Source organism: Perissodus microlepis, chromosome 5 (genome assembly GCF_051167445.1).
Source record: "Perissodus microlepis isolate ML-2025 ecotype Zambia chromosome 5, ASM5116744v1, whole genome shotgun sequence".
NCBI lineage: Eukaryota > Metazoa > Chordata > Actinopteri > Cichliformes > Cichlidae > Perissodus > Perissodus microlepis.
Genome location: NC_140465.1, coordinates 26,848,478 through 26,873,495, shown reverse-complemented (window position 1 = coordinate 26,873,495; position 25,018 = coordinate 26,848,478). Strand labels below are relative to the sequence as shown.

Here is a 25,018-nt window from a genome sequence, read left to right as displayed (position 1 = left end):
ATCATGTCTGGTTTGGCTGGCAGGCGCATGAGATGGGTAGCAGATTAGTTCGACTATCAGAATCAACACAAGAGTCAAATGCACAGGGTTCATGATGGTGAAGAACTTTCATCAAGCACCGGCTGAAATAACAACCTGGTGATGAGTGACGAAGAACCAGGCTTGATATGCTGCAGAGTTGATGAGCTGATGGATAGCAGGTGTGCAGGCTGATCAGCAATCAGGGCTCTGGGGGAGTGAGAGGAGGGCCGGGCTGCCGGACACATGAGGAATACACCTGAGGCACTCTGTGACCTTGACACAAAAACAGGCAGGCCAGGCTGCAGTCCACAAAAGCTCTGCTATGGAAGCAGTGAAAAGAACTGCTCATGACCCAAAGCAGCACCTCTTTTTTTTCAAAAATGCTGGAGGTTTTCTCATTGCTGCCAGTGAAGATGAAATTACATGTATTGATGATTTCACTGCTGACTGAAGTGGCTGTAATGAAGGCAGAGATTTACCGGAGCTTCCTGTTTGCCAAATGCAGCAGGGGATACAGGAGGGCAAAGGATGGTCTAAATCTGTAATTTGATACAGGCAGCGGTCCCAAATGTTTTTTGCGCCACGGACCGGTTTATGTCCAACAAAATTTTCACGGACCGGCCTTTAAGGTGTTGGAGATAAATACAACAAAATAAAACCAGTACCGGTACCAAAAAAAAGATTTATCCGTAAAGAAAGACCCAGGGAAACAGAGTTTACGATAAAAACAATTAAAAAAAAATAACAATAAAAACTGATAAAAAACCTGAAAACCATAAGTTATACACCTGAGCTTCAACTCTCGCATCCTGGTACCAAACGACTCACAGACTAGTGGCCCGTGGGTTTGGGACCACTGGTTTAAGGCACCATGTAGAAGTCCCTTAAACATGCATTCTTTCTAATGGCCAGGAGGGGGCGACCCCCTGAATGAAGGCTCTGGGTAAAGTAAAACAGACCATAAATCTCTATGGGCGTATCGGGCCCTTGGTTTATCAGTCGAATGCATCCGTCATTGGTGATATCTGATTTTAAAATAATAAGATGTCATGCTTCAGAACTGGACAAGATAAAATCAGAAAGGCTCTGCTCGAAGGGCTACATGAACATACACAGATCAGGCATAAGATAATGACCACCTTGCAGATATTTTTTTAGCATTAAAATACACAGACACTTCATTATTGGATTGCCCTAAATGTTAAAAATGTGTCTAAAAAAATCTGTAGAGATGTGCTTTTGTTATATGATGGATGGGTTTTTGTAAGTTTGTTTGATGGGGCTAGTCTGTGAGATTGAGTCTATAGTGTTTTCATCGTGTGTTCATAGTAATGAAAGGACATGTGGTCCGTTGTAACAGTAGCTCACTGAGTGTTTTTAATCCTTTTTTGACAACAGTGGAGCACCACGGCAGTGAGATATGTGTTAGGCTAGAAATTCAATTCTGTGCTGGTAATAGGATCAATGATGCGAAGAAAACTACAGAATATAAACAGTAATGCAGGGCGCTGTTCACAAATATGATTTGTAATGATAGAAATTATTAGTCACAGCTCTCAGCTTCAGTAAAAATGTGAAACACATATTGAGCCATTTGTTTTTCTGCTGCAGCTGCATAACAGGGCCACAGGGAACAGCTGCCGTCTGCGTGTGCACGGCTGGATATGAAGGAAACGGAACCTACTGCAAAGGCAACCCCCCCCCCCCCCCCCACACACACACACACAGCGTCATTAAACCTGTCTTTTAGTGTGATTACGCTCTCCTCATCTTTCTCTTTCTGTCTCTCAGAGCTGGATTTGTGCAGCCGGTCTAACGGCGGATGCTCAGAGTTTGCCGTTTGTACCAAAGTGGCAGCGGGAATGAGGACCTGTACCTGTAAACAGGGGTACACTGGAGATGGGGTCATCTGCCTCGGTATGTGGTCCTGAACCCTAACCTGGACCTCTATAAATCCACCAAGACCAAGAGGTTTTGTAGATCAAAGTTCTTAGACATTATTGGAAATGCTGAAGTCACCTTCAAGTAATGATTTCAGACAGAAGAAGAATCAATAAAGGTCCTAAACTTTTTTCCTCTGTTTTTTGGCCAATGTGTTGTCAGTACTGGCTAGTAGTGAAGGTTTTATCTGTATATGTTTTTAAAAAGGAAAATCTGTGGGTAGCACACACATTTACAGTTAAAAATACTCCCAGTAAAACAGAATTGAAAAACACAACTATATAATGGACAATAGATTTAACTATTTCATATAATTGCCTTTGCACACATGATGCAATACAAGCATAGGCAAGGTCTAAGTTATTACAGTTTTCCTATACGATTATACTATTTATTTATTTCAAACAACGATGACAAAATCAACCACCAGAACAAAGAAAATCTCAGTAAATTCATCACATGTCAATCCATGTTCTCAAACACTGACTCCAGGAAAAAGATCAAAGACGAGAAACAGGTCAAAAAATACAGCACGGCTTAAAAACTGCATCAGTAAACAGCTGTATCACAGTCCTGGGTTCCTGCCAAGTTATTTTTGTGGCGTCTTTCATTCACATTTTCCTGTTATGTTTCCATGACTCTCATTTTCACTTCCTGTTAAGTGTTGTTATTTCCTTTTCCTTGGATGTAGCATTAATAATATTTTTACAGCCTGTCTTTGTCTTGTCATCTTGGATTCTCCACTGTGTCAGCTCTCCCTCTTCTGCCGTGCTTCAAAGCTTTTCTGTTTAGTCTGTTTAAATTGAACCCGGGTTCATTTTCACACCTGGTTTTGATCGTTGCTGCAGAAGTAAACACAGTAATGGCAGGTACAGGGGCTCCTCTCTGTAGAGAGTCTCATTATCTAACATGAGACCCTCTATGGTGGTGTCGTCTGCAAACTTCACAAAGGTATTTGAACAGTGAATGACACTACAGTCATGTGAGACACAGTGGATGATGTACAGTCCCTTATTCTCACCACCTGAGGCCTACCGGTGAGAAAGTCCTTGATTCAGGAGCACATCGAAGTGGACAACACCATGTTGTGAAGCTTCAGTGGTAGTTTATCCAGGATTGTCGTATTAAAGTTAGAATTGAAGTCAACGAATAGCATCGTTGACTTCAGCTGCAGGTGACGCCAGGCTGTGTGATGAGCTATTGAGACTGTATCCTCTGTGCATTGGTTCCCTGTATAGGTGAACTGATGGCTCTCAATACCAGCAGGGATGATGTCCTTGAAGTGCTGCATAATTACTGAGGTCAGTGCAACAGTGCAGTAATCACATCGCAGGTGGCAGCTGACTTTTTAGACACAGAGGCAATAATGAAAGATTTGGGGCAGTCAGCAACCTGATGTGGTTGAAACTGTCTGAACCCCCCCCCCCCCCCCCCCCCCCCCGGAGAAACTACAGATTGGTCAGCAAATTTCACACTTCACAGTCTGATCTGACACCCTGTCCAGTCTTGCAGCCTTGCTGGTGTTGGTTTTCCTCAGTGTAGAGCTCACCTGAAGAGGCTATTACTGCTCCTCTAGCTCGGAAAGGTAGATCGTCTCTCTGCTGCCAGTCTTCTGTTTCAAAGCGTGCACAGAAATGGTTCAGGGTGTCAGAGCGACACCTTCCATACATACAGACATAGTACATTGATTACTCATGTTTAGTACACCGTGTTGGATCTGCACCTCAGCAGGCCCGCTACTTCAGAAAGCAAGACAGAACAGCGATCGATCGATTTTCACATGCTATAGCAAGGGGAACAGCAGCACTCTGTCCTCAGTCTCAAACGACTCCGACCCCAACCCCAACCCCCGCTTGCAGCCTTTTTATTCTGTGACACACAGTTTACACAAACCCCCCTATGGTCACAAAAGGTTAAAACACTGTGTGTGTGTGTGTGTGTGTGTGTGGGGGGGGGGGGGGGGGGGGGGGGGGGGGGGGGGTGACTTCCTGCTGACAAAGGGTCATCTCCCCTCACCCCTCTATATATTGCTTAGCTTTTGCCATATACAAACACAGGTGAGGAGATAAAGAGCAGGAAGTAAAACACCCTCACTAAATAAGAAAGCAGTACCCTCACATAGGATGTGCCTACAGTCACACTATAGCCCCCCTCACCATTCAACAGGCTGGGGAGGGGAACAGAAACAGAAGAATGCCTGATCATACAGTTTGAACTCAAGACTTACAAATTTAAGTAACACAATGACTACATTTATCTATTTTAACCTAACACACCGCTATATGGAAAGTAACACTACTACAATATGTGAGGCAAGATATGAAATCTACAGTGTCATCTACTCTCAGTATATGTGGTATTCCAGTGTTTAAAAGTGTTTACTGTGGATTCAAGTTTGACATAGGTTTAACAGTCCTGGGCTATTTACATCCCAGTGCGTTTCTTTGAGTTAAATGAGGTGGAAAAACAAACAACCACATCAATTAATTAATCACAGTGGTTATACTCAAGAAATACTCACCAAAAAACACCTACTTCCTGTGTCACTCTTTGCCTCTCATAAGTCTGAAATGGACATGCATGTTGCAGTAGGCTGCAGCACCAGTAGAGGAAGGTATTTTATTTAAACCCAACATGAAAATAATCACAGGAAAGTGTTTAAAGAGGCATTACTAACATATTTACACGTAAATGCTTTCCTAGCCTCGCAGCTTAATCTTTTCTGACATTAAAGGACGCTGGGGTGCACTGCCTTGGCCTCCCGGTGTCCACATATGTGGACATCACAATTTGGGCTGTCTAGACCACATAAATTTTGCTCAGTCAACCCAAATAGCAAAGAGAAATTAAAAATGCAAACCATGAAGTTCTGGTCTTAGGGGTTAAATATATTATCTCGCTCTGCTGGTACTGCAACTGAATACACACACTGTGGGTGTGTGTATTTTACGCTTTGCCGTGATACATCGGGTTGTCTTAGCTGGTTTGTAGTGATGTATTTTGGTTTGCTTGGAGTTTTCTCTGCATGAAAAGCAACCAAACCACAGGAAAAAGCTACAGATTTACAAATTTACAACTAATTTGGACCAGAGTAAACAAACTGTAGGTGTGAAAACACCCTCACTTTCATCAGTGTCCACTGAGCTTTTTCTGTCAGACACGTGTCTGTTTGTGCTCTCATTCCTTGAACATATTGAGTTTGTTCAAAGGTTCCTGTTTTGTTTCACTTTGTGTATTTTTTATTTGTTGAGGAGTCATTGAAATGCCTGGGATTCTGTACATTTTTGCCTACAGACTCTTCTTTCTGACTTTGAATTAGATCTATATCTCCTATTTCAGACACCCCTTACTTATTATTCAGTTTATGTATTTTTTGAGTGGAAGGTTTTATATCATTTGTTTTGATCCAGTGGAAAACAGTTCACCTGTATTTTATCACTTCCCTGCTATTTTTTGTACCTTTTGGGGGGGGGGGGGGGACCGGTGAAGTGAAAACAAAAAAAACTATGTTTTCAATTCATCGGTCCACATTCAGCATGTATTTTGCATATCTCAGAAAAAAGCAAGGTGATGTAATAAATGTTTGTGTCCATCCTTTGGTTTCTTCGCAGAGATTGATGGCTGTCTGATCAACAATGGAGGCTGCCACAAGAATGCGGAGTGCACCAGAGCAGGACCCAACATTGTAAGACATCACTGTGCTGCATTAAAACGTCAGACCCCAGTAACACTGAGCTAACTTTGTACCTGAGGCCCTTAATAAACCTCTCTTAATTATTTCTTTGCCATTTTTTATACTTATATAGCTTTTTCTTAACAGACTGACAGTGACAAAATAATAAATACATGGCACAAAAATAATATTTTTTCCATAAATTAGTAAAAAGTTACATTGCCACAAAATTTTATAATTCTGTATTATTTGTCCTTTGTTTTTAAATGTAATTTTTAGTGTCCTGAATTCTATCAGTTTTTGTGCTTTTATTGTTAATATTATTAATTCATTTAATTAATTTAGTTAATTCATTTAGTTAATTCATTTGGCATATGAAGTTACTAAAAAGTAGAATAATCTAGATTCATAGTGAAGTTAAAATTAATTGATAAGAAACAACATGAAAGAAGTCATACAAGATCCAACAATCACTTTTTTTTTTTTACAAACAAAAAATAACTGAAAAGCTAACAACCAAAATGATAGAACAATAAGAATGATTAAAATTCATGTCACACACTGCCTCTGTTCAAGATTTTAATTTTAAGCTTTTAATAATACAAGATGGATTACAAAGAATGAACACATGTCAGCCTGTTATAAGCAAACAATATTGGAAGGACCCCGGGAACCAGCTGCCCAGATGGCCATTGGTTTCTGGCTTCTGCCTTAAACCAATATTGGCAAGGTCAATGAACCGAAACAGAAAACAAGACTGCAGGTAACTCCCGGCTCGGCTAATAGTTGATAGAGAAGACTGAAACAAGCAGAAAAACAAGTGGAGTGAATGAGAGAGTGAGACGGAGAGAGCCCATCACCGTGTTCTGCTTTCTCTGGCTTTAAACAAGTGCAGGTGATCCTCCAGCAGCCAATCAGCAGTGGAGATGAGTCAGAGTGCAGGTGAAACAAATGAGGATAAATAATCAAGCGGAAAGAAAGACATTTAACTACAAACACACAATATAGGTATTGAATTAAAAGACTCTAATTAAGGGGTACTAGCACTTATATTCTGTCATGTATATACAGGTGGGTGTGCATATTAAACCTGACCAAGTGGCAAATTCCGCTAAACCACAGGTTTTGTTTTAAAGATAAATGCAGCCAGTGTGTTGGTTTTGGACTCTGGCTGTGTTGGTTCTTTTGAGCCAGAAGTGACTTTATTTGGATGTAAGGATTGATTTGATTCAAGTACAACACACAGACACAGATATTTCTAATAAGGGCCAATAACAGACTAATAAAGTACCAGAATTTAACTTAGAGCAAGGCTTAATGCTAGTGTGATGACTTCCTGACAGCAATTGGCCACAGTTCTTGTCAATTAAAGTAGCCACACCCATAAGAGCATTTAGTTTAGCATTTTAAAATGAGTCGCTTTTGGAGGCAGCCTCAAGTGGCCATTACAGGAACTGCATATCCTCTTAGGTCCATGTGATGTCGAGGAGATAGGATATCCTTAATATGTTACTTGCGACATACAGAATATCATTTTCTAATTTTTTCGTAGTAAAAACTTTTACATAGTTGTGTGCTGTGACCTGCAGAAAAAAGTGAACAAAAAGCAGCAGTTTTATTGCTGGGAGAATCTTCTGTAGACATAAACTCACAAAAAACAACCTAAAATCCTGAACATGAAAACTAGGAACCAAACACTGGGAAACTAGAAACATAGAGAGACTTACAATACGACGGTGGTATAATACGACAAAGGGCAAAGGAAAACACAGGGCTTAAATACACAAGGGAGTAACGAGGAAATGGGAGACACAGCTGGGACTAATTAGACATAATGATACAAAGGGAAGCAAAACTAGATATGCTGCACACAGGACCAGGATTATCAAAATAAGACAGGAAGCACAGGACAGGTGCAGGCAATGACTTCCAGTGTTGGGTAAGTTACTTTAAATTAGAAAATGTGAGGAGAAAATTGTTAGAAGGCAAAGAAACTCAGACTCAGATATCTTTTACATGCACATGGACGATGCCCCGTTACAGAGGGAATCGCGCCGGGGCTCTCAGTCCAGTCTTTATTTATACTTCAAGTAAGCTTTCACAGCAGTAGGTGTGGCATGTTCAGAATTCAATAACATCTCCTTAAAAGGAGAGACCGTTAGCTTGTCTGCTGAAACAGGAGGTAGCATGGTATGTCAGAACTCAATAACATTTCCTTAAAAGGAGAGACCGTTAGCTTGTCTGTTTACACAGGAGGTAGCTTGGTATGTCAGAACTCAATAACATTTCCTTAAAAGGAGAGACCGTTAGCTTGTCTGTTTACACAGGAGGTAGCTTGGTATGTCAGAACTCAATAACATTTCCTTAAAAGGAGAGACCGTTAGCTTGTCTGTTTACACAGGAGGTAGCTTGGTATGTCAGAACTCAATAACATTTCCTTAAAAGGAGAGACCGTTAGCTTGTCTGCTGAAACAGGAGGTAGCTTGGTATGTCAGAACTCAATAACATTTCCTTAAAAGGAGAGACCGTTAGCTTGTCTGTTTACACAGGAGGTAGCTTGGTATGTCACAGCATTTTTTCTGCACATAATGTCTCACTCCCTTTTCCTGTGGTGTTTCCAATTCACAAGCTCTTCTTCCTTCAAATGAAGCTACAAATAAACATAACACAAAACTCAAAATCTCTCAACAGTAACTTAGTTACATTATTAGTTACTTCTATCAAAAGTAACTCAGTTACTTCAAGTTACTCGTTACTTTCAAAGTAACTAGTTACTAGCGAAAGTAACTTTGGTTTTACTCAAAATTCTCTTGTTAATGTGTTGCTTCCGTAACTGGATACCCAGCAAGAGTGCCAGTCTTCTAGCTTGCTTACTTGCCACAAGTGCACTGTGCCACCTACCAATAGAAAGGAAAAAATAATGTGCATATTTCCACGAGAGAAATCCCATGCCTGGACCGTCGTTGACCGCCGCCATGATTCTAGCCTACGTCACAGCGTCATGTGCGCTTTTTACATCCAACACGAAAACTGCAGTTGTGGTGCTTTCGATTGTACTTGGAAACTTGGAAATTCTGCCTACCGAATAGGAAGATGTAGGTAATACCTGTTATGGAAATGTTAAAAATAACCTGCAACACACCCAGTGAGCTTGATTTGAAGTGGGTTTAATAAACGCATTGCAATGTGGAGAGAGCATCCCAGTGAAACACCAGGACCATCTCTGAATTGTGGCCACCTCCCTTACATCTTATATACAGAGACACAGACAAAGAACATTCCTCAAACTCTTACATGTTGGCCCCTCTCACGGGGGGGCTATACCTCCTCTCGCACAGAGAGAATTATGACCTTGTTTTCTGCTTAGCCTTCACCTAAGGATTTACATCCCTGATAAGCAGAAGGAGCCTCACTATCTGTTTAATGTCTCCCATTACAATGGCCTCACTGTGTTAACTTTCCACATGCATGTAAAGTAGTGGCAGGAGTGCTCTTACTATGGTAAAGTGAGAAAGTGATATTACTATAACTAATGTGATATAATTAAATATGTAATTAATATATGAGAAAAGAAATCTGCCACCACATTCCAGACTGCAGATGAGCTGCATACAGGGCTGGACTGGGACAAAAAATCGGCCCGGGCATTTTGACTAGAGACTGGCCCGCCATTATAGGAAAAATCATAAAGCCTTTCAATGAAAACAAACGCTATTGTGACAGTGATGTACACTGTTTTGATGGTATATATGCATCAATCTATCAATCGTTTGTTGTAAGATTCAGATAATTATTTTTTAAAAGTGAGACATTTTAAATGAGAATAAGAATGAAAAGTATTTCTTTTTGCCCACCTCTCCCTGTTGATGCCCCACCTGCCCCCCTGGCAAAACCTTGCTAGACCCACCCCTGCACAGTTACCAGCTGTCAGCTACTTAGAAAAGGATCCTGGTGTTATTTGTCTCTCAGAAACAGTTCATAACTTCCCTTCAACTCATTTATGTCACCTAAAAGGTAAACCTGTTTCTTCATCACCTGTTCAGCTCTGATGATTCAGTAAGGACATCTCCTGGTTTTATCTTCATGTTTCCCTCTCACCAGATAACCAAACCGATATCATGACCAGCAGCTTTTACAGCTGTGGCTCCAGCAAACATCAGCTGATACTAGAAATTAATATTAAATAAATTCTAACAAGAACTGATCAAGCTTAAACGTGCTGCTGTTGTTTAGCGAGACCGCCGCTGGTTTCTTCTTTCTGGCGCAAAGTGGGCGATACACAAACAAGAGAGAAAAGCCGATCAGCTGATCAATGATCAGTTTCATGATTGAAGTAGAAACAGGAGAGGGAGGGGAGAGAATGAGAGAAGAAGAGGCAGCTGTGCAGCAAAGACACAGAAAAACTCCAGCTTTGTTTCTTTTCCATTCTAGCTGAAGAACGGGACAAACTGTGTTCCTTTCCACCTCAATACGAAACGCGTGATATTTTCTCTGAATACGAGACGATTTCGTTTTTTAGGGGATGGTTGGCATCATCATAATTAACCTTATGAAAAAAATAAAGTTCAACATCATCATAGCACTCGCTCAGCCATATACAAACTCCGTCATGCTAGCTAGTACGCAGTACGAAAAAGTCAGCACAACGAAAATAAACTAAACCTAAACTTGGTTTATATCTGACCCAGACAGACTGCAGGTCATAACTTCTTACCTGAAGTTCAGTTCACCTGACACTCGGACCGGCGGCCGCCTCGGGTCTCTCCTCCTGCCTCCCCTCCTGCCTCCCCTTTCTCTCATCCACCTGCTGGCCTCCACCACTTGCTAATGTTACTGAATCTGTGGAAGCTCCGCGATGCCACCACACGAAGTAACGAATAATGCGTTCCTGATTTTGGCATAACTAACTAGTTACTGTGCTCGTTACCACAATAATAACGTAGTTACTGTAACGCGTTACTTAGTGTTAGTCCCAACACTGATGACTTCAGACAAAACAGACTTTACAAGGGGGCACAGCTGACAGGGGAGACAGAGGCAACATGGAGACGAGTGACTCGATGTGGAACATGGGGAAGACAAAGTGACAGGAACCTAAATTCTAGGAACTAAGAATGTAACACAAGCACTACACAATGAAGAGAACCAAAACCATGAATAACCATAATCAAAGAATATAAATTCACCAACAAACACAAAACCTTGGGTCACAGACCCAGTACCATGACAGTTTTAGTGACTTACTGTTTCCTCTTTCTGCTTTGGTTTCATCTTCAGACCTCCTGCAACTGTAAGCTGGGCTTCCAAGGATCGGGGAGATACTGTTTTCCTGTGAACCCCTGCAGAAATGTATGTGTGTGTGCTTTATTCTGCTCTGTAGCAAAATACTGACACTTGTTTTAAATGTTTTAAAATGCCTGGTTTCTTCAGTCAGTTAAATACCTGTAGTCATTATACAGCAGTAGGGATTTATATTACATTTGCAGTCTCTAATTATGAGGGTAGAATATACATAGCTCTGCACTCGGATCACACAGCTGGGTATCTTCATAAATTATTGAAATCTCCTGAAAGGAGACATTAAGCTCTTCCACTCAGATTCCAGGTTATTAGAGTGAGACTTGAGTGGTCGTCATCAGGAACCTTAATCGACATAATTTAACAGATTTTTCTAGGAAATTTCCAAATATTATCCAAATATTTCAGATGCCGTCTAAATAATTCTGTGGCAACAGAAGCATTATTACAGCAGTCCTGTCCATGTGTCTTAGCAGGGATAATATGTTGACAGACACATTCCTATGCAAGCTATTTAATTATCTCCAAATACCTGTTTAAATTTATGTGTTTATATTTTGCAGAGAAGAGTGAGTAATTAAAAAAAGGTTGATTTTTAATTTTGCTCCTCTGCACTGATTTATCTGTAGAGATTAGTTTGAGGACAGAGTTTCAGTATGTCCTGAAAGACAATGCTAAAAAAAAAACTAAAGCAACACTTTTTAATGGGAGTGTGGTGTCAAGTTCATTAAACTTCTGGGATATTGATCTGGTTATTAAATATTAAATATTAATATTAAATATTATTATTATTATTATTTATTACATATTACTTACGGCTTGTATATTGTACATTTTTTATATATATATATATATATATATATATATATATATATATATATATATATATATGTTTTTCCCTATGTTAATACTGTCCATATGTACATAGCGCTGCAGAACTGTACCCCCCCCCCAGCATGTTTACACTGAGTAGGAGATGCTCTGTATCTCATTGTACAACTGTATAGTGACAATAAAGGCATTCTATTCTATTCTATTCTATTAGTTAAGTGGCACATGAGTTTTGGCTGCTTTGGGGTTAATTTAATTAACAACAGGTCGACTAGAGGGGCAACAATGAGACAACCCCCAGACCCTGGTGGACAACAGTCCCCGGTCTCATGTGGTGAGAGTAAATGAAATTTCGGCAAACAGAACTAGCTTGATAAATTTCATTTCCATCAAATGATTTTGAATCCTGTCAACAAATGTTCATCACCTACAGCACGATCCGTTTTACGGAAGGGTTTCCAGGAGAAAGCCTCTTCTCTCTAAAAGGAACATGGCAGCACAGCTTATGTTTGTGAAGCTGCATGTGAACAACCAACCATTAGTCAGATCAGTCGACTGTGAGCTGCTCCATACACCAAAGTATCCTAGAGTCAAATGTAAGGCCATCTGTCCATCAGCTGAAGCTTGGCTGAAACTGGGTCATGCAGAAAGACAATGGTCCCAAGCACAGCAGCAAATCTACAACAGAATGACTGACAAAAAAAAGACTCAAAGTGCTGCAGTGATCCAGTCAAAGTCCTGACCTCCTGATGCTGTGACCTGATGCCATGTTTAATCCTAACAAAACTAGAAATTAAAACCCTCGTTTTGTGGCATTCCTGTTAAAAGACTCATGCTGTGTTTCTGTGCAGAACAACGGTGAATGTAGCAGGAACGCTCGATGTGAGTACATGGGCATGGGTCAGAGGAACTGCACCTGCCACAGAGGCTATATAGGTGATGGCATCAATTGCCGGGGAAGCACCAACTCTGTAAGTCACATGACCTTCAACTTCCTGCTTTCCTTTGAGCGCCCGCTCCTCCCCACCCCTCTCCCCCTAACATCGCACTGTTTTCTGCTTTACAGGAAGTGTCCAGTCAGAAAGAGAACGCCTTCTTTCGTCAAATGATAATGGTGAGCCTCTGCCAGACACCGAAAATAAAACTTCGCCATTTATAAAGTGAAGTTTGACTTTCAAAGAGTGCACACGATTAAATTCAGGCAATTAAGATAGAAAAAGTCCAGATATAATTAGATGCCTTTTATTTTACCTCAAAGAAAGCATTTGCATATATTTTATTGATTTTACAGACTGCCTCCTCTATTAATGAAGTAATGAGTGTCTAAGCTGATTACCTTTGTGGTCAGAAACAAAAACTGTTATGCCTGTGATCTAGAAATTAATCACAGAGCGCCAAGGTGAAGGATGTCTCAGTTTCTAAAATGCATCTGGAGGCCAGAGAGGAGAGGCGGCTGCAGGAGGAGCTGTAATCCAGACTGCACAGGTGTTTTTACCTTCAGCCTGTGATACAGTTCAGATGTCACATCAAATTGACATCCAAGGCAAGGATGTCTCATTTCGATAAACACCTGATGCCTTGACTCCTCTCTCCTCGTGACTCTTCCTCGCTTCCTCCACTTGCATGTGTGGTGGGAGGGCTAAGATGCAAGGAGAGGAATCGAGGAGGAGGAATTTAGGAAATGAGAAAATGGACATTGGGTCAAAAATAGGAATGAAAATAAAACCAGGAACCAAAACTCAGTATCACTGTGAGACCTTAACTTATTATTCATCCTTGATTTTATACACATATTTTATAAATTTGTTGCACTGAGCTGCTTTTGTAAGTCACTGTGTGGGAAAATAGCTGGAAAAAAATCAAAGTTAAAAAAAAAACCCTCCTGGACTTGTTTTGGGATGAATACTTTTGAGCCATCTGATTCTCATCCATCGTCACTGTTTTTGTGCTTCTTAGATGTCAGGCATTTCAGGTCTTTATGGTGATGGACCATACACTGTCTTCGTCCCGGTAGAGAAAAACAACAACATCTCCATTGTGAGTGCAGCAGCTGCTGCTTTTTGCTTTTTCATGTGACATTAACGTCTCCAGTCTCACCTTAAATGTGTGCCACCCTACCCTAGCTGTATCACTTTAGCATGTGGCATTGATTGTTTTTGCTTTACAGTACTGACTTGTTTGTGTGTGTGTGTGTGTGTGTGTGTGTGTGTGTGTGTGTGTGTGTGTGTGTGTGTGTGTGTGTGTGTGCGCGTGTGCGTGTGTGTGTGTGTCTAGGTTAATGTTTGGAAGCAGAACGGTCATATTGAGGATCTGGTTCGTTCCCACATCGTTTCCTGTGAGATTCTGACCTCGAATGACTTCAAAACCACTGAGCGTGCTGTCTCAGTATCAGGACACACATTGCACTTCAGCCTGATAGGGGTAACGCACATACACAGATTATTAACTCCTCAGTAGAACAGAAGTAAATGTAGCTTCACAGATATGGATTTAAATGTGTAAAACAAACATTAAGAACGATTTAATTTTTCTCAAGTCACACTTGACCTTTTCTCACTCCAACCACTTTATGCCTTATTAATCCCTGGAGCACAGCAGCTGTACTCAGCTTTATAAAGGACCAGTCACAGCATCATTTGAAAATGTAAAATTATTGAGCAAAATCCATCCATCCATCCATTTTCTGCCACTTACAGTAGCTTGCAAAAGTTTTCAGCCCCCTTGAACTTTTCCACATTTTGTCACATTACAGCCACAAACATGAATCAGTTTTATTGGAATTCCACATGAAAGACCAATACAAAGTGGTGTACATGTGAGAAGTGGAACGAAAATCATACATGATTCCAAACATTTTTTACAAATAAATAACTGAAAAGTGGGGTGTGCGTAATTATTCAGCCCCCTGAGTCAATACTTTGTAGAACCACCTTTTGCTGCAATTACAGCTGCCAGTCTTTTAGGGTATGTCTCTACCAGCTTTGCACATCTAGAGACTGAAGTCCTTGCCCATTCTTCTTTGCAAAACAGCTCCAGCTCAGTCAGATTAGATGGACAGCGTTTGTGAACAGCAGTTTTCAGATCTTGCCACAGATTCTCGATTGGATTTAGATCTGGACTTTGACTGGGCCATTCTAACACATGGATATGTTTTGTTTTAAACCATTCCATTGTTGCCCTGGCTTTATGTTTAGGGTCGTTGTCCTGCTGGAAGGTGAACCTCCGCCCCAGTCTCAAGTCTTTTGCAGACTCCAAGAGGTTTTCTTCCAAGATTGCCCTGTATTTGGCTCCATCCATCTTCCCATCAACTCTGACCAGCTTCCCTGTCCCTGCTGAAGAGAAGCACCCCCAGAGCATGATGCTGCCACCACCATATTTGACAGTGGGGATGGTGTGTTCAGAGTGATGTGCAGTGTTAGTTTTCCGCCACACATAGCGTTTTGCATTTTGGCCAAAAAGTTCCATTTTGGTCTCATCTGACCAGAGCACCTTCTTCCACATGTTTGCTGTGTCCCCCACATGGCTTGTGGCAAACTGCAAACGGGACTTCTTATGGTTTTCTGTTAACAATGGCTTTCTTCTTGCCACTCTTCCATAAAGGCCAACTTTGTGCAGTGCACAACTAATAGTTGTCCTATGGAAAGATTCCCCCACCTGAGCTGTAGATCTCTGCAGCTCGTCCAGAGTCACCATGGGCCTCTTGGCTGCATTTCTGATCAGCGCTCTCCTTGTTCGGCCTGTGAGACACCAACCAGCGTCTGCACAGTCAGAACATTCTTGTCATAGTTTTTAAATCATGCCAGAGATGATGTGAATATGTCTGAGTGAGGATGAATGAAATGCAGCTGTCACTGAAAATGAACTAAATCTCATCTGTGAATCCAGGCAGCAGAAAGTCTGACACCAGTTTTTTGCTGTAATATTTACAAACTTAAAAGTAATAAATAAATATTAGAGAGAAAGCTTTCTAAATGTTGATCCATGATATGTCTCAATATGTCAGACCGTGATTACCGGGAATGCTTATATATTTTTTCTTTACTTGCATTTTTACCAGGTTTTGCCAGGTGAATTAATACATTTATTAAAAGACTTAACATTTGTTAGAATTCCAGCTTTATCATCTATTAAAGAAAATTGGCTGAATATTGTGTCTATTGCTAAATAAAATGTACTCAAGTGAAATTACTCTCTTTCATCCACTCATATTTTTGTAAACATAAATGAAATAGCCCACACTGGCACACATTCATATTTCCTGGTCCACTGGATGAAATTGAAGGATCTGCTCCTTATTTACTGGTTGAGCGCCACTTATGATGGCTTTTTTCATGACCCATGCACGAGCTTCACTCAGGGTAAGTTGATTAAAACTGCTATGGGAACAAAAACTCAGATTTTCCTACCACAGAGATCAGTGTTAGGCTCCGTTTGTAAACCTGGGATTGTTTAAATAGTCAGTTTTTCTTAGAAAGATTCCTCACTGAGTGAAAAGACCTGGAATTATTAGTGTAGTGCCCCTAATAATAGTGTCTGGTCAGATTAAAAAAATACTGAGAGTTGCTTCAGTGCTTCCTTTATTACCTCCTTCATCTTATTGATGTTTTCCATAAAAGTCCAAGAAACGTGATTAGGGAAAAACAAGGGATGGAATTTTTTGACTGGCGCCCTGGTTTCTGGAATAGGCCCGCTGATCCTGGGTTACACCATTCACGGTTAGCATCCTTAAAAACCCCTTAATTTTAAACGTTAAAGTTATAAAATATTGAGGTGAATCTAAAGCTCCCAAGAAATCAGCCCATTTGATTTTACTTTAATGAGTTAACCCTTCATTTTTAATGATTTTTCTTGAATTTAACTAGGAAGTACCTTCGGGAAGTCATCAGGAAATAAACAGTCTCTCTCCCCCTGCAGGATTCGATCTTCATCAACAACAGGTCGAGGATCGTGAAGAGCGATTACACCACATTTAATGGAATCATTCACCACATCGACTTGATGCTGACACCTTACACTCTGGAGGAGAAACCGCCGATTAATCCCAAAATGGTGCGTTGGGTTTGGTTACAGTTATTTAATGATTAATCTTAACTGGAAGCAGATAGTGATATCTCTCTTTCTCTCTTTGTGTTAGATGAACTTAACCACAGCAGCTTCAGTTTATGGCTACAGCAGCTTCTACCAACTCATAGAGGTAAGGGAAACAAAACCCTGCATCTACTGATTTGAGAAGGACTACTTCAATTTCTGCAACCCTCTTTCATTAACTCCCATCTGCTTGTCTACACATCCTCTTCAGAAAAATCCTGCTGGCCATTAGGTCGTAATTTGAGCCAAATCTGAGCATTATATTAGTTCAGAACATTTCATGTGGTTAGCTCCTTCACTTCAGAAGTCATCAGGGATCAATGTTAAAAAAAATTAGGCAAATTGAGCCACCTCTGTATACTTCAGTGGGCTGTAACTAAGAAAATATTAATAGTATGAAAGCATCAGTAAGGTAAAGTTGGTTATTTGAGGCTAGTGTGACTCTGGGCATTTTTTCTTGGATTGACCTCATTATTATTAACAGCTCATTCCTCTGCACTCTGAGCCTCTCTCCAAAGCACTAACGAGAAAACACTGCAGCATTAAACACACAAGGATGATAAATGCAAGACTCCACACACAACTCTTATTTGGAAAGATGGGCGATGTGATATCCTTAACTGACAGTAAACATAGACTTACCACAGTTTTAAAATACTCTGTTTAAAGTCCTGTATTCAAGGTTTTACTTCAGTAGCACTACAGTAGCTTTGCCAGGCAGATGTAGTTTAAAAGCAGAAGGTTAATTGTCATGCATACACACTGAGAAGTGTGAAGCATGGTGGCATTATCCTGGGATTATTTCTCTGCCGGCCCTGGTTTATTCACCTGCAGTGACATATCAAAAGTTGTACTTTAATCTTCAAGTGGTTAAAGCTTATATTTTTGATTGTAAAAATATCTCGTACCACAATTTCGTGAAAAGTTGTGTGGGTATCCTTGATTATTGTGTTGGCTTTGGTTTAGGAGGTAGAGTCTACTAATTGAAAGGTTGGTGGTTTGATCCTTGGCTTTTCTTGTCTGAAGTGTCCTTGATCACAATACTGAACCCCAAGTTACCCCGATGCTTTCAAAGTGCTTAAAATTGTTTAAGGAAACACTCAATCAGCACAGTTTAACACAAAGTAATTTAAAACTTCAGGGGATGTCAATCTGTCCAGTTAGGAAGGCTAAACCACTGTGAATCCATTTCACCTGCTTCTTACTTTGACGAAATGAAAATGACAACAGGTGCACAAAAGCAAAACTGGAGAAAAAAATCAGTCAGGCGGGATAAGGAGAGAGCAATGGTCTGTGGCCACCACCTGCTAAGCCATTCTCTTTTTGGAGGTTGTGTTGTTGTTGCTGTGCACCTGTTGTCTGCTTCATTTGCACCAAAGCAGCTCCATGGATTCGCAGTGGTTTATGCCTGCTGACTGCACACTTTGATATCCCTGAAGTTTAACTGACTTTGTGTTAAACTGTGATGATCGAGTGTTCCCTTCTTTTTTGAGCCATGTAAGGCCAGTGTCAGCAAGTCCGACCAGGTCCATTTGATTCCACGTGATGTACAGTGGGGGAAATAAGTATATGATCTCCTGCTGAATTTGTATGTTTGCTCACTTACAAAGAAATGAACAGCCTCTCATTTTTTATGACAGTAAAATAAATATTTGATCCTATACAACCCAGTCAGAACTCTGGCTGCCACAGATGGGCTGTGTAGTTGGTCACCAGGTTCACACACATCTCAGGAGGAATTTTTGCCCACTCTTCTTCACAGAAACTCTATCCATCCTTTTGGTTGCTGGTTGGCAACTTGAAGCTCCAGCCCCCTTCACAGATTTGCCACTCTTTTGTTGCTTTGGCAGTATATTTTAGGTCATTGTCATGTTGGAAGACTGGTCCATGGCCAATCTTAAGCTTAAGCTTGGTGTTCTTTGGTTGATACTCAGCATTTCTCTTTCTCCAGAGTTGATGGGTGGAGTTGATTCCAAAAAGCTCAATTTTGGTTTAATCTGACATCACTTTCTCTCAAGCCTTCTCTGAGTCATTTAGATGTTCAGGAACAAACTTCATACGTGTGCCTTCTTGAGCATAGGAACTCTGCAGGTGCTGAACGATTTCAATAAATGATGGCGTGGTGTGTTAGCAGTCATGTTTTTGGTGACTGTGGTACCAACTGCCTTCAGATAATTAAAAAGCTCCTTGTGCCTGATGTCCTTTGACAGCTCCTTGGTCTTCTCCAGTGGTGGACAGGTTGGCTTGGAAGAAATTGATTCTGTGGACAGTCGTGCTTTCTACAATGAAATTTTATTTATAAAGCGCTAAATCAACAGTTTCTTCAAGGTGCTTCATATTGTAAGATAAAGACCCTACGATAATACAGAGAAAACCCCAGCATCGAAAATATTATTAATAAATGATCAGACAAAAGAGGGTTTTCAGGGAATAAATGTTCAGTTTCTATGGCATATGTCAGAACAAGATCCGGAGTGTGATTAAAGTGGTGGGTGGGCTCATTTACATTTTAAGAGAAGCCGATTGAGTCTAATAATAGATTGAATGCTATGTTGATGCTGTCATTTTGAGCATCTACATGGATGTTTTATTCACCCACAATAATTATTTTATCTGAACTGACCGTTAAATCAGATAAAAACAATAGATAACTACAAATAAAACTGTATTTGAGTTTTCCAGTTAGGTTGTACAAGGCTAAGAATCAGGCTTTCAGATATATTAAAACTCTGTCTTGTTCTGGGTCATAAATATAACTCATTGAGATCAGGACTATTTCTAATTCTTTAATTGACTGATTGATTGTAATCTTTGCGCAACGTAGGCACACAGCCTGTGGTAGTAGGGGCTCAAATACCTATTTCACTCAGTGACATCCAAATCAATTTATAGCTCTTATGTAACATGTGGGGGGAGTTTTTCTGGGGTTTTTTTTTTGTGTGTTTTAGCAAAACGAATACAATAATTACAAGTATCCCACATATAATTATGTACCAGCATGTCACAGAAAAAAAGCTCTTCAGCTGGGCCTATAAATCATTATTTTTACCATGGTACTAAAACCATTAACAACCCCAAATATATATTTATAAAACAGACTGGGAGAAGTCTGTACAGACCTTAGATTTACAGTAAATTAATCAAGATATAGTAAAACTCCTTCATGGACACACACACTGCTTCACCCTCTCCAGGTACATGTTTCAATGTTAGCGGCCTTTCCTGCAGACACGGGGAGTTTCCACGCCTAATCAGATGGAGAAGCGTCCCTCCACATCCCCCCAGAGTCCCATAAAATCTACAAACCTGCATAACATAATAATAACAAGGTGCTCCCGATCACAATAACTCACGGTTGTTACTGTAGTGCACTGACGGTTATCACCAAAAGTGGCACATCCATGTCAGTCGCTGCAAGTTATCTCAGTGGTGCTGGCAGCTTTTTTAAATCCATGTATCTTTTTTATCTTTTTATACAACAAAAAAAAACGCCAGCAGATTTATCTTAAAATTTTCTAATTGGTGAATGTGTTTGAAATGCATTTTTGGTCATGGCCAATAACTGGGGTTAACATTACTACATGTGGGTCACTGCTTCACTTTAGCCGTGATGGATTCTCGATACTTTGCGTCATAGCAAGAAAATAGGCAACTTTGAAATTAGCAAATGGAAAAATCAGTTCTTCTTTAGGCTTTTGAAATGAAAATATGCTCCTGGTTTCATAATGTGGCTCTTGAACCCCGGAGGCTGCCATTTGTGACTTCTGCTTTATCTACTGCCAGTTTTGTGCCTCATACAGCTGTTTATGACACATGAATGTTGAATTTAGAAGACATAATGTTGGTTTTGGCTTCTCTTTACTCTTGAAGATGGGAGCTCAGATATATGTGAGACTTTCAGGAACAGGGCTTTACAATAAATGTGTCAGCCAGACGAGAGGCAGCCTTCTGAAACCGCGTATAGGTTGATGTTTTTACACAACGTTAAAATTAACAGCGGGAACTCAAACCACTTAACAATGTTTTGAGTTATCTGTGCTGTGGAACCACTGTTAGAGGTGATTGTGAACTGGCATTCAGGCGGACCACCTTTTCACAGAATGCTCTGTCATATCAGGGAGTGAGCTTCTGGAATAGTCTTCCACTCTCAGTGAGGGAAAGTACAAGTCTACCCATCTTTAAGAGTCACTTAAAAGGGCGGCTGAGGGACACACAAACATGTAATCATGTTTAATAATCATGTTTTATATTGGACGGGAAAAAGAGTTAGTGTATTACAAAAAGGGAAACAACTGTTAGTGCAATGGGTGAACGCAATATCACGACGGTCAGGGCATGTACAATACTGGGGTTTGTGCAATATAATTGATGTGTTTCCGTTATTGTCATCTATACTGTCCTCTGTGTCCACTCTCATTGTCATTGTTTGTTCTAGTATAATGTGATCACTGTTTTTGTCCTTGTCACATGACCTGTAAATAGTGTCTCTGTATGTTTTTACTAACTTGTGTTTAACACCAACCTGCCAGAGGGTCTGCAGATGGAAATTAGCCCAAGGCTATAATCTGGCATATTTACATTTGTTAAAATGTTCATTAATATGTATTGCCCCTCTTTCTAAAAATAAATTTAAAAAAAAAAAAAAAAAAAAAAAAAAAGGGATCCAGCAGGGAAAAAAATACTCTCACATTCACTTTGGAAAAGTGACTGATGTTTCACACCAGAGACTGAAATCGTTAACAGGATAGGATGCCCCTAAATGTTTAATTCAATTTAAAAAGTAAATAACAAAAGGTTAATAACAAAGTAATTTTTACCCTTCAGGTTTAAAAGACTGATGGGTCAGGGTACCACGCTGCCTGGCAAGTTTATGAATACGATAACTCAAAATGTAGGAGTTTGAAATCTAGGGGTAGCACTGGCAGTATGCCAGTTTATTTTTCTTTTTATAATAAATATTTCATGAATCCCAAATCAAAAGTCTAGTTAAGTTATATCATATTAACATTAAAGTTTAAAAAATGTGCAGCTATTAAAATTTACATTCTTCTAAATATATTTTTCAGTAAACATTTTAAACAACCACCTACAGTACCTTCAGGGACCACCAGGGGGCCATACTATGGGAAAAATTTTATTTATCATGAAAGTACAAAATGGCTTCCTTCTGACCTTGACTGCTGTGTTTTTCACAGTAGGAATTGTATATGTCACAAAAGCTTGCATATAGTTAGTATATAGAAAGTATTTATGTTAACAAGACTGAAATAGGGAAATAGCCACATGCAGAAGTTCAGTTCAGAGACTGCATAGATACCACTGCTTTTGTTCTTGCTGCAGCAAAGTAAAAAAAAAAAAAAAAAAGGGAAGGCATTTTATGTTTATCCTGTGTTTAAGTGTCACAGTGTGAGCTGGTAACGCTCTGCAGTAGGCTCCTGCCCAGTTTAACCCCAGGCTATAAGGAGACAAAAACTAAACAGAATGACTTCACACTCAAAAACAGATCCTGTGCAGATTTTTTTTGTTGATAGTGGAGTATTTTATGACAAAGAGTCTTAAATATTTTTCTTACATCATACTGAATTGTATTCAGATGCTTAACACCTGGATTAGCAATATGATTCTGTAGTTTTTAGCTCATCTAGCCAAAGGACTGAGCTTATGGCATGAAAAGGCATCCATGTGTCCATTTATCCACCACAGTAACACTGTAATCTTTACCTCACAGTGTAAAGACCCTCGAGGCAGCTGTTGTTATGACTGATGCTATATAAATAAGCCTGAACTGAACTCAACTGAACTGTAGACGACCTTCTCCAACAAGATTATTTGTCAGAATTTTGTGAAACTTGCACACAGAGATTACCTTATCTCATATGTACTTTTTGCACAACCCACTGTCATTGTTGCACTTTTCTATGGCATTGTTGTGTCTGCACTGTCTTGTGTCTGTATCGTTCTGTTCTGTTCTGTTCTGTCTGGTGTTGCACTGCCTCCAAGACCATAGCACCATGGTCTTGGGGGAACGTTGTCTCGTTTCACTGTGTCCTGTACCACTGCACATGGCTGGAATAACAATAAAGCCACTTGACTTGAAATTACATGATAGATTGAAACATCACTTTGCCATAAATGTTCTACGATCTTAATGTTTGTGAAAGTGGAGGGAGTGTTCTTCCTATTGTTCGACTCCAAGATTAGAACCTAGAAATCGTCCTGTCACTGTTAATATTGTCAGCAATGTGCTCAATGCTATGACCTGCTGATGCAATCACATATTTTCATGTTTTTGTGGTCATGGTTACTTTCTTGACGTTCTTCTTCCTTTGGCTTTGCGATCACCACGGTGATTTGCCGACATCTCATCCTATCCCTACAATCTTCCTCCGTCACACCAACCCTCTGTATGTCCTCCTTCACTCCATGAATCTTCTCTGTGGTCTTCTTGTCTTCCTGCTTGGCAGCTCCTCTTGAACATCTTTGTCCTTGAGATGAGACTCTTTTGCCATAACAGGAAAATACATGGGTAGAGGTACCTTTAGACTCTATCGCAAAAAGGTTGATTCTGTTTATCTGGACGTAGCGTTTTCAGTGGGAGAAACGTTTTGTCACTCAACCAAGTGAGTTTTACAGTGTCAGCTTACTGCAGGTTTCCTCAACCTTATAAACAGCACATTTCCATAATGACTGACACCAGCACCACTGGTGAACAATGGGCTGTGAGGTCAGTTTCATGGTCGTTAACATGCAAATTGTCATGAAAATTGATTAGTGGCCACTGCTCAATAACTATGAGTACCATTTTACAGAGAGTTGGAGAATGGTTGCAATCACAGCGTTTTAAGATGGTGAAAGATGTACCCTTAGGCCCTGTCCTCGATTCAGAGATGATCTTTCCCGTTTAAATGGCCTCCTTGACTCCCCGCTCAAACCAGCATTCCTCCCTGTCAAGGATACAAACATCCTCATCATTGTTAGCCAGTGGTGCTATAATTCAATGGGCCAAAAAAGACCTATAAGTGTCTTTTTTGGCCCATTGAAATTTGAGGCAATGTATGAACATGAATATTTCAAAACTTATTAAAGATAAAGGCTGCTGTTTTTATCATCATCATCTTTAAGAATGAGGAGCTAAAATTTTATGAAGAACAAAGATAGACCATTGAAAATTTCAGGCTTTTATCTTTAATAGTCGTTGAGATATTCTTGTTCAAACACTGTTTCCAATTTTAGTGTGTGGAAAAAGGCCTGAAGGTGGGTCGACGAATCATTTTTTAAAAAGCATTTCATATTTCACAGCTATTTTTGTAAATATTCATATTTTCTACCATAACATTTTTATTGAAATCGAAGACTGTCAAACAGAAAACTTTGTTGATTAGAGACAGAATTACTCATGATAGACCTCCGCTGTGCAGCCCAGTATCACTGTACAACAGATTACACAGCAGATATGGCTTTCATAAAGGAAAAGGTTAAGTTAAGTTTCATTTGTTCTAACATTTATCATGACATTTGTATCTAGTAAAATTAATTTCAAGTGTTTCTAAAATGTCAAAAAAAAATCAATGTGCAAGACTCACTGTTAAGTGCTTTTATCACTTTTTGCAGATTGCAGGCCTCCTCCCTACACTCAATATGGCCATCCACCAACCATTCACCATGTTTTGGCCCACAAACAAGGCCATGGAGTCCTTGCCACCTGAAAGGCAGCTCTGGCTCATCCACCCTTTACACCGGGACCGGCTGGCTGCCACCTTAAAGGCTCACATCATTCGCAACTCAAAGGTAGGAGGAGAATGACTGGATGAATAACTAAGTGTTCTTTTGGATAGAGCCGATTACGAATGGCGAAAAGAGATGTGTAGGGTTATAATCCAATTCAATATTATTTATACAATGCCAAATCACAACAGCCGCCTCAAGGCGCTTTATATTGTAAGGTAGACCCCTACAATAATACAACAGAGTAAACCCCAAAAACCATACGACCCCCTTTGTAAGCACTTTGGCGATAGTGGGAAGGAAAACTCCCATTTAACTGGAAGAAACCTCCTCCAGAACCAGGCTCAGGGAGAGGCAGCTCATCTCTGTGCTTGTCCTGCTTGCGTTCGATGCTGTTGACCATAATATTCTATTAGAAAGATTAGAGCACGCTGTAGGTAT

At 40.1% G+C, this 25,018-nt stretch overlaps 1 protein-coding gene across 3 annotated transcripts in view; it reads left to right on the top strand.

Moving 5' to 3' along the window:
* Positions 1-25,018, top strand: part of stab1 (stabilin 1) — a 156,122-nt gene that overhangs the window by 60,602 nt on the left and 70,502 nt on the right. For all 3 annotated transcript variants that reach the window (XM_084929096.1, XM_084929097.1, XM_084929094.1), the window contains exons 41-51: positions 1,633-1,712; positions 1,813-1,938; positions 5,574-5,647; positions 10,913-10,984; positions 12,616-12,735; positions 12,831-12,878; positions 13,721-13,801; positions 14,039-14,185; positions 16,679-16,813; positions 16,899-16,958; positions 24,464-24,640. In XM_084929096.1, the coding sequence (XP_084785222.1) occupies positions 1,633-1,712; positions 1,813-1,938; positions 5,574-5,647; positions 10,913-10,984; positions 12,616-12,735; positions 12,831-12,878; positions 13,721-13,801; positions 14,039-14,185; positions 16,679-16,813; positions 16,899-16,958; positions 24,464-24,640 (1,120 nt within the window). The remainder of the gene's footprint in view (positions 1-1,632; positions 1,713-1,812; positions 1,939-5,573; positions 5,648-10,912; positions 10,985-12,615; positions 12,736-12,830; positions 12,879-13,720; positions 13,802-14,038; positions 14,186-16,678; positions 16,814-16,898; positions 16,959-24,463; positions 24,641-25,018) is intronic.